This window comes from Salmo salar, chromosome 06, assembly GCF_965601325.2.
Source record: "Salmo salar chromosome 06, fSalSal1, whole genome shotgun sequence".
Classification (NCBI taxonomy): domain Eukaryota; kingdom Metazoa; phylum Chordata; class Actinopteri; order Salmoniformes; family Salmonidae; genus Salmo; species Salmo salar.
In genome coordinates this window covers 81,660,814-81,671,519 of record NC_138296.1, presented here as the reverse complement: position 1 = coordinate 81,671,519, position 10,706 = coordinate 81,660,814, and the positions used below count along the sequence as shown (strand labels likewise).

Sequence of the window (10,706 nt, the reverse complement as noted above, 5' to 3'; positions counted from 1 at the left end):
TGTCTAGTCTACCTGGCAATACTAGTGTGCTAGTGCTATGCTAGTGTGTTGGAAAAATTTGAAAATTCTATATCAAAGAAGAACTGCAATGCTGACATGGGGCTATCTAACCCAATCAATGATTTGAGATGATCGCAATCAAGATGAGATATCAGTCGAAATGCATGCAGATAAATCAATGCTTGAGACATCAGCCTAGTATTAACTGTTCAAAATGATGATAGAACATTTTCTTTTTAATGCTGTTGGGAGACGTGTTTATTTTTTGAAAATGCGTTAGAAACACAACTTCCAGAGACATAACCATGACACCTCACTATCAACAAACCAGCATGGACATCAGTACAATTTGAAGCTAACTACAAACACACACAGACACACACACACCTCTGCTTTTAGGTATACAGTTGATATAAAAACACATGTAGACAAAATGGTCGACACTTGAATGCCACAACTGCGAACCGCAAAGTCAGATACAGATATGTTTTGCCACTTGTTAAAGCATGAGAGACAAAAATCTTTCTTAAATCTCCTCAGATGTTATTCACACTCTCCCTCCCTTTCCCTCCCTTTCTGTAGTTCATTTGGGGCTGGGATTGGTGACTTTGCCCATGAAGACAATGCTCTTGGTAGAGTCCTCCAGGATGAAGAGCAGGAAGGGCCTGTTGAGCATGATGGTGTCTGGGAGAGACATAGGCATGATCTCTATCGTAGTTACAGCGGCCGCCTCAGTCCCCTTCTCATCTACGCTCAGCACAGCCTTGTGGGTAACCTGGGGAGGCAACAGGAATGGGTTCATTTGTTGACCTTGACAACACTGTCCCCTATGTGGCCTATGAACATAATAGAATGGAATAGACCCTTAGTAGTCCATCAGAGACAGACATTCTTCTTCTATTTTCTTCCCTCAGACATATAAGAGAAGAGGCACACATGAGATGGATGGGACACATCATCATACCTTGGACACCTTCAGTTTGGTATCCTCAGAGATGGCAGAGAAGTCAGCTGTGTCACCGAAGGCACTGACCACACCCATGCCCTTCAGATGTTCTCCCAGGGAGTACGAGGTAGAGGTGGAGAACTTGGGCATGAAGATATCCACATTGCTGAAAGAGAGATTATCATATACTGAGTTTACAGTATCATCACAAAGAAACGTGCATGATCCTGCAGCTCGCAAATAAATGCCAGCCACATTCAAATGTTAATCTGCAATAAGAATCTCTATATATGATACAATCTGATGCTTATTGCAAACTTTGTCTTGTCCGCTGATAAACAAACTACCCTGACCTTATGTTAAGAATAGATACAAATAAATAATATAAAAAGAATAGACAACAGTATACTGAAAAGGTGCCCAATAAAAGAGGTTACAAAAAATCTACTCTCCTTAACTCCTGAAGAGGATGTAGTACTACACTGACCATACCATGAATGAATAGAGAACGTTACATTAGAAAAGTATATGAAATAATGTGTTCTCACGTCCTGAACAGGTGCTCGTGCACGTGCTTCAGGTAGTCCTTGTTGATGAAGGCCTCCACATGCTCCATCTTTCCATCGTTGGGCAGGACCACCATCATTGAGGAGTTGCCTTTGTAAGGCAGCATGACCACAGTGGTGAAGTTATCCTGGTCCTGATACAACTCATAACGACCCGTCCTCTTCATCATGTCCACCTGCACCTTGGTGTTCTCGTCCACCTTGAAGTCAGCCTTGTGCGTCAGCGTGGCATCGAAGGGCTTATCCCACTTCCCTGGGGAGGGAGGTAGAGGACATTGTTACTAAGGGGTAGTAAACATGCAAGCAGAAACAGACAATGTTATAAGCCTATATTGGTTTTAGTTTGTCCTGCACATTCATTTTCTTTTAATTCTTTATTGACACATCTTTAGTTTACAGTGTGGAAATTAGTTAGTCATTCAGTCAGTCAATCAATTGATCAATGATCTGTATTATTTTGTTGTTCTTAAATTAAACATTAAGTGCATGACCATTTTCTCCTACTACAGTGTCCTCCTCCTACCTCTGAAGAAGATGTAGTTGATGAGCACCATGGCCGTATCAGGGTCCAGATCCTTCACTATGTCCGTGATCTTGTCCTGGGTCTTCTTGGCGATGAACTTGTTGATCTCGGCGGCAGCCTCAGCTGGGTTCTTGAAGTCGACAGTGAAGCCTTCGCTGGCGTAGAAGTGCTTGGCGTCCTCGAGGAACTTGGCTAGGGGCTTGAAGCCGTCCCTCAGAGCCAAGGCATTGCCCATGTCCAGCTGCATGGCCTCCCCAGAGTGGCCGAACATGTGGTTCAGGTGCTCGTAAGCATCGTTCACCTGCTCCGGTGTGAAGGCGCCATAGCCCAGAGCAGAGTACAGCTGGCTGTGGGTGTCTCCCTTAGCCCCAAGGGACAGCATAGCCAGGCTAGTGGCAATGCCCAGAGGAGAGAAGAAAATGTTCATGTTCTCGGTGTTGGCTTTGCTCAGGCTCCTGTACAGGGTGAAGGCGAAGTCTGCGTTGTGGGGCGACAGCTTGTGGCAGGCCTCATTGTCCCCATGGCTGTGCTGAGGGTGGGCCTCGCCAGCGACGTGGTGGAGGTGGTGGTGGTGGTCTTCTGTGTGACCGGCGTGGTCCCCGTCATGGGGCGCCGCCAAGGCCACGCAGAGCAGCACAGCCACTATCGTACAATAAGATATACCCCGCATTTTATCTACCTGGAGAGAGAGAATGGACAATGGCATTACTACTCCGCACAGATTTGAAAAATGCAGTGACAAAAAGATCAGTTCTTACCTCCAATGTCCTCTTTGCCGGAGACAGTGTTGCAGGAACTCCGTCAATTTATAGGCCTGAGAGGATCAGCTGATCACATTTAATAAATTATTAACCAGACCCCACCTCCTTATACTGACCTGGCTGAACCAGAGATTAATCTGGCCAAGCTGACTAGACTACATGTAATGATGCAACATGTCTCAACACCCAGTACTCCACACGAAACCACTAAAGGATTTTCCTTCCTCGCAGTAAGTTGTTGGTAAATGTAGGTGATCTTACTCATGCCTTGCAACACTTTTGATCAGTGACACATGATTCCTCAGAACACTTATATTTTAACACCATCACAAATAGATGTAATAAAGACATCAATCAGTTTAATTGGATTTAACATGAGAAGCACATTGCGTTTTTTTATCTGACAGCAGAATGACATGTATTATTATTTTTACAGTATATTAGAATGACTTTGTGACACCAAATCTTGTGTCGTCTCTCAAATCTCCTGGCCGCTCTTTGTTGGTAATAAGCCTGACATTTCAGAAAGCAGAACCACTATAAATACTTTACAAACGTCACATGTTTCTCCTGACAGTTGTATGACATTCCAGAACCCCATGTAGACCAGTAGCTGTACAACTAAACTCCATATTGGAACCACCAATTGGCTTATGATTCTGATCTGTCACTGTTGAAAGCTGGTAACAGATTATTGAGCTGGTTCTCTCATGACTGATCTGCTGTCTGATTCATCTTGTTCTATTCTAGTCATCATTTTATCTCTCCAAGTTTGAAATATCACAGTGTCATCTGCAGGACGCCAGCATCAAAGAATAGAATGATATTCACACTCAAAGCTTTGCTCTCTGTGTGTGTCATTGTGAAATGTTTGATTCAAAAACTCCAGCTTGTAGTGTAGCCTAAGGATAAAATGAGTTTAAAACCTTTGCTGTCTCTGTTATTAAAATGATTGTCAATTAACTAAATGATTGATTCTGATATTGACTGATGATTGAGTTCGTATAGCGTTTTCTTTCATCCTAATTGTAAAACAATTTAATTGTGAAATTGTTATGTAATGTAAAAGTCAGCCCTAACCTGTATATAATAAAAATACTTACATTACTAGAAGAAAGTATTTTATCTAAAATATTAAAATAAAACAGAAACTAGAGTAGAACAACTACATTCTTATAATTTTTCTTCAACAAATGGCCTTTCATAGCCTTGTACAAACCATCCTGATCTTGTGAGCTTAAATTCTGTTACATTCTGTTACATTCTCCTATTACATTCTGTTACATTCTGTTACATTCTTCTGTTACATTCTGTTACATTCTCCTATTACATTCTGTTACATTCTCCTATTACATTCTGTTACATTCTTCTGTTACATTCTGTTTATCAGTGTATCGAAACAGTGAAACAGAATGTAAGCTCGCGAGATTGGAATGGTTTGTACGAGGCAAGCCCTTTCATGCCGTCATTATGGAAATCCACAAAACGCAAACAAGCAGGTGGTTTCTGAATCCGATTTTAATGGTCAAAACATATACTTCACAGTATCCATTTCAAAGGCACAGACAGTCTACAAATCCACTTTCTGGATGCAACGTTTTATATCATAGGGTACATATATGAATAAGCTCGAATATGATTTTCTGTGATCTGACAATGACAATTCTTATTATTATTCATCTGATCATCACCAAAGGGAGGAAAATACAACAGCGATATGAGTGATAGAGCGTCACAACAGTGAAATAAGAGACTAAGGCTCCTCTGACTTGGTCTCGACCACCTCTAGAGTAACCTCATGGAGAGCATTCAGAGAGGGGGGGGGGGGTTGACAAGATTTGGTGCAAGAATTCAACTAAAGGAATGCCTAATACACTACTTATGATACACTACCACTACACTACCATGACCCAAAAATGTGTTGTGTATCCTGAGCAGAATAACGATATACAAAGATTTTTCCTTCTACAACATCATCTTCATCTATTGTTACTTTAAACAGCTTCCAAGTGGTACTCCTTCCTGAATGAGTTTCAGGGTATTCTTCAGTGAAACCGCAGAGAAGTCGGCTGTGTTTGTAAAAATGGATGAGACCCCAGCCGCTTTTTAGTAGACTTTCTAAACTAAGTTTTCTTCATGAGGAACTTCGTGAGGTATTTCTGCCCGCCTGTGTGAAAATACCAATCAAGGTGTTAATGGATTGTGTTCAGGAAGCTGTTTTGTTATTGCATGAGTAAATGTTTTTTTAAATGTATTTATTGTATTTAACTAGGTAAGTCAATTAAGAACAAATTCGTATTTACAATGACAGCCTACCAAGAGGCAAAAGGCCTCCTGCGGGGACTGGGGGAAAAAAAGTAGGACAAAACACACATCATGACAAGAGAGGCACCACAATACTACATAAAGAGAGACATAAGACAACAATGCAACATGGCAGCAACACATGACAACACAGCATGGTACCAACACAACATGACAACAACGCAGTAGCAGCACAACATAGTAGCAGCACAAACATGGTACAAACATTGTTAGGCACAGAAAACAGCATGAAGGTCAAAAATGCTGTAACGGCCGTCGTTAGAGAAAGACCAAGGTGCAGCGGAGGATGTGTTCATCTTGAATGAATTTTAATACAAAAGAGAACACTACAAAAATGAACAAAAGACGACAGCAAAACAGTCCTGTTAGGAAATACTCTAAACAGAAACAATCACCCACAAAACCCAAAGGAAAAACATGCTCCTTATGTGTGACTCCCAATCAGCAACAATGAACTACAGCTGTGCCTGATTGGGAGCCACACACGGCCCAAAACAAAGAAATACAAAAACATAGAAAAAAGAACATAGAACGCCCACCCAATGTAACACCCTGGCCTAACCAAAATAAAGAACAAAAACCCCTCTCTATGGCCAGGGCGTTACAAATGCAGAGACAACAATACATCAAGCTAAGCAGCAGCAAGTGTCAGAGTGCCCATGATTGAGTCTTTGAATGTAGAAATGCAGATAAAACTGTCGAGTTTTAGTGGGGGTTTTTCAGTTCGTTCCAGTTGCTAGCAAACTGGAAAAAGAGGAGCGACTCAGAGATGTGTGTGCTTTGGGGACCTTTAACAGAATGTGACTGGCAGAAAGGGTGTTGTATGTGGAGGATGAGGGTTTCAGTAGGTATCTCAGATAGGGGGGAGTGAGACCTAGGAGGGTTTAATAATTAAGCATCAACCAGTGGGTCTTGCATCGGGTATTCAGAGATGGCGAGTTTACAGAGTATAGATTGCTGTGATGTGCTCTATAAGGAGCATTGGTGGCAAATCTGATGGCCGAATGGTAAAGAACATCTAGCCGCTCAAAAGCACCCTTACCTGCCGATCTATAAATAACATCTCTGTAATCTAGCATGGGTAGGATGGTCATCTGAATCCGGGTTAGTTTGGCAGCTGGGGTGAAAGAGGAGCGATTACGCTCCTCTTTCAAGTCTAGTTTTAACCTTAGCCTGCAGCTTGGATATGTGCTGACAGTGTACCATCTAGCCATTCTCCCAAGTACTTGTATGAGATGACTACCTCAAGCTCTAAACCCTCAGAGGTAGTATCACACCTGTGGGCAGAGGGGCATTCTTCTTACCAAACCACATGACCTTTGTTTTGGAGGTGTTCAGAACAAGGTTAAGGGCAGAGAAAGCTTGTTGGACACCAAGAAAGCATTGTTGTAGATTGTTTAACACAAAATCTGAGGAGGGGCCAGCTGAGTATAACACTGTATCATCTGCATATAAATGGAGGAGAGAGCTTCCTACTGCCTGAGCTATGTTGTTGATGTAAATTGGGAAGAAAGTGGGGCCTAGGATCGAGCCTTGAGGTACTCCCGGAAATCCAAGATGGCGTAGCAGTCGGACGTGTGTTTGTCTTGTCCCATGTAAATAGTCAGTCTCATTGGTCTAATTTTTTTCATATATTTTTTAATCTCACTTTCCACCTACGATCTAAATATACTTTCCTGCAACCCGCCCCACCCAATGTGGTACGGATCTGCTATTTTTACACATTATAACTGGAACCATCAGAAGCTACCCAGCTAACGAGCTACTAGCTGGTAGTCATTGTTAGCCACGGCTAACGGTCTTCACCTTTAGCTCGGTCAATACCTGCTAGTCTGCACAGCGCGATATCGGACTGCTTTTCTCCACCACATCACCGGATTCCTGCCGCAAGCTCTGGGCCATTACACCGGATCATCGCAGCTAGCTAGCTGAATTGAGTGGCTACCGCTGGCTAACGCCTCTGTCCCGAAGCAAGCACCAGTTAGCCTTGAGCTAGCCTCAAGCTAGGCCCATCTCACCGGCTAGCCGGAGAGGTATAACTGCTAATTCATGAGCTACAATACCTATTTTACCAATTGGCCTGGACCCTTTATTGCCGGCACGGAGCCCCGCCGATCCATCACACCTGCTCTGCCGACATAATCGTCCAATGTGGTTTCAACAGGCTTTTCCATTGCCTTGTCACCGAAGACCCATCTGCTAGCCCTGGCCCGCTAGCTTTCTGAACGCCGTGCCTCCCGCTCGCCTAGCATAGTAGTGACTACCGAACAGCTGCTGGACTCACCTATTGCTGCTCATTGGACCCTATGATCACTCGGCTACACATGCCTCTCTCTAATGTCAATATGCCTTGTCTTCTGCTGTTTCGGTCAGTTATTGCCTTAGATAGCTCTTTTATCACAGACATGGGGAGACCTCACCTGGCTTAGCTGGTGTCTCCAGAGATGCAAGCTCTCTCATTGTCACTCAATGCCTAGGTTTACCCCCACTGTACTCACATCTTACTATACCCTTGTCTGTACATTATGCCCTGAATCTATTCTACCACGCCCAGAAATCTGCCCCTTTTATTCTCTGTTCCCAATTCACTAGACGACCAGTTCTTATAGCCTTCAGCCGTACCCTTATCCTACTCCTCCTCTGTTCCTCTGGTGATGTAGAGATTAACCCCAGGCCCTGTAGCCCCCAGCATCACACCTATTCCCCAGGCGCTCTCATTTGTTGACTTCTGTAGCCATAAAAGCCTTGGTTTCATGCATGTTAACATCAGAAGCCTCCTCCCTAAATTTGTTTTATTCTCTGCTTTAGCACACTCTGTCAAACCTGATGTCCTAGCCATGTCTGAATCCTGGCTTAGGAAGGCCACCAAAAATTCTGAAATTTCTTTCCCCAACTACAACGTTTTCCGTCAAGATAGAACTGCCAAAGGGGGCGGAGTTGCAATCTACTACAGAGATAGCCTACAGAGTTCTACTTTTAAAAATTCACCTTTCCAGAAATTAGTCTCTCACTGTTGTCGCTTGTTATAGACTCCCCTCAGCCCCCAGCTGTGCCCTGGACACCATATGTGAATTGATTGCCCCCCATCTATCTTTAGAGTTCGTACTGTTAGGTGACCTAAACTGGGATATGTTTAGCACCCCGGCCGTCCTACAATCTAAGCTAGATGCCCTCAATCTCACACAAATTATCAAGGAACCTACCAGGTGCAATCCTAAATCCATAAACATGGGCACCCTGATAGATATCATCCTGACCAACTTGCCCTCTAAATACATCTCTGCTGTCTTGAACCAGGATCTCGGCAATCACTGCCTCATTGCCTGCATCCGTAAGGGGCCCGTGGTCAAACGACCACCCCTCATCACTGTCAAACGCTCCCTAACACACTTCAGTGAGCAGGCCTTTCTAATCGACCTGGCCAGGGTATCCTGGAAGGATATTGACCTCATCCCATCAGTAGAGGATGCCTGGTTGTTCTTTAAAAGTGCTTTCCTCACCATCTTAAATAAGCATGCCCCATTCAAAAAATGTTTTAACTAAGAACAGATATATCCCTTCATTCACTCCAGACTTGACTGCCCTTGACCAGCACAAAAATATCCTGTGGCGTACTGCATTAACATCGAATAGCCCCTGCGATATGCAACTTTTCAGGGAAGTCAGGAACCAATATACACAGTCAGTTAGGAAAGCTAAGGCTAGCTTTTCAAACAGAAATGTGCATCCTATAGCACCGATTACAAAAGGTTTTGGGGCACCGTAAAGTCTATTGATAATAAGAGCACCTCCTCCTAGCTGCCCACTGCACTGAGGCTAAGAAATACTGTCACCACCGATAAATCTACGATAATCGAGAATTTCAATAAGCAATTTTCTACGGCTGGCCATGCTTTCCACCTGGCTACCCCTACCCTTGCCAATAGCTTTGCTCCCCCGGCTAGCCCAAGCCCCCGGTTTCTCCACCCAAATCCAGATAGCTGATGTTCTAAAAAAGCTGCAAAATCTGGATCCTTACAAGTCAGCTTGGCTAGAGAATCTGGACCCTCTCTTTCTAAAATGATCAGCCGAAATTGTTACAACCCCTATTACCAGCCTGTTCAACCTCTCTTTCGTATCGTCTGAGAGGGTCCAGATTGTCTAGCCCAGTTAGAACAACAAGAAAATAGCTTCAAGTGTTTTGTCCAAATACTGGTGGAGTCAACAAATAAAATAATGGATGACCTGACCAGAGAGGTCCAGAACCTGAAGAAGAGTTTGCAGTTCTTCCAAGGGCAGCTCAATGAGTTTAAATAGGAGAACAGCAAGATAAGAGCAATCTGTATGTCATTGAGAGAGAACATCAGTTCTGTATGTGAATCCATAATTACAATGACGGAGAAATCAGATTATCTCGGGGGACAATCAAGGCGGAACAACATGGTTGTGGATGGAATTGCAGAATCTCCGCATGAGACCTGGACGGAGTCTGAGGACAAAGTGAGGGAAATAATCTCAGAGAAACTGAATATGAAACACAGGAAGATTGAGGTGGAGCCAAGAACTATATCTTCCTCAACGAGGACTATCCTGAAGCTATGCGCCAAAAGAGGAAAGATCTTGTCCCAGACATGAAAGCTGCCAGAGCATGTGGGGGCATTGCTTACATCTGCTATGACAGGCTCATTGTCCACCCTCCCTACCTCCCAAAAGCCTGAAAGGGATGAGAGAGCCAAGCCTATGGGTCCCTAGCTTCAACCCCGCAGCACACACTCACACTAACTGACTAATACACTGCTGAATGTATTTTTTTCTCTTGCTTTGTTTGCTCCTTTCCATCAAATCAATAACTTGCTAACATCAGATAATATGAATATATTAGCCATTTCTGAGATTCACAGATAATTCATTCGGTGATACAGCAGTAGCAATACAAGGATATAACATCTATAGAAGAGACAGGAATGCTTATGGGGGAGGTGTTGCTATATATATTCTGAGCCATATCTTTGTAATGCTTAGAGAAGATCTTATGTCAAGTGTTTTGACGTGTGGTTGCAGGTTCACTTGGCACATCTAAAGCCTTTTCTTTTGGGGTGTTGCTATAGGCCACCAAGTGCTAACAGTCAGTATTTAAATAATATGTGTGAAATGCTTGATAGTGTATGTGATGTTAACAGATAGGTCTACTTTCTTGGGGACCTGAATATTGACTGGTTTTCATCAAGCTGTCCGCTCAAGAGAAAGCTTCTCACTGTAACCAGTGCCTGTAATCTTGTTCTGGTTATTAATCAACCTACCAGGGTGTTTACAAACACTACAGGAACAAGATCATCCACATGTATTGATCACATTTTTACTAATACTGTAGAACTTTGTTCTAAAGCTGTATCCGTACCCATTAGATGAAGTGATCACAAAATAGTGGCTATATCCAGGAAAGCAGAAGTTCCAAAAGCTGGGCCGAAAATAGTATAAAAGAGATCATACACATTTTTTTGCTGTGACTCTTATGTGGGTGCTGTTAAAATATTTGTTTGTCTGATGTGGTTAATAAGGAGCATCCAGACGCTGCACTTGATGAATTTATGAAATTGCTTCTACCA

The 10,706-nt window shown here is 43.2% G+C and overlaps 1 protein-coding gene across 1 annotated transcript; it reads right to left on the bottom strand.

Moving 5' to 3' along the window:
• Window positions 1-228: 228 nt before the first annotated feature.
• LOC106608112 (alpha-1-antitrypsin homolog) lies at window positions 229-2,881 on the bottom strand. Its single transcript, XM_014205830.3, has 5 exons — window positions 2,794-2,881; window positions 2,036-2,714; window positions 1,495-1,765; window positions 965-1,112; window positions 229-775 (listed from the first exon to the last, which is right to left on the bottom strand). The coding sequence occupies exons 2-5, from the start codon at window positions 2,703-2,705 to the stop codon at window positions 584-586; spliced, it is 1,281 nt and encodes a 426-aa protein (XP_014061305.1). The 5' UTR covers window positions 2,706-2,714; window positions 2,794-2,881; the 3' UTR covers window positions 229-583.
• Between the last annotated feature and the right edge of the window lie 7,825 nt (window positions 2,882-10,706).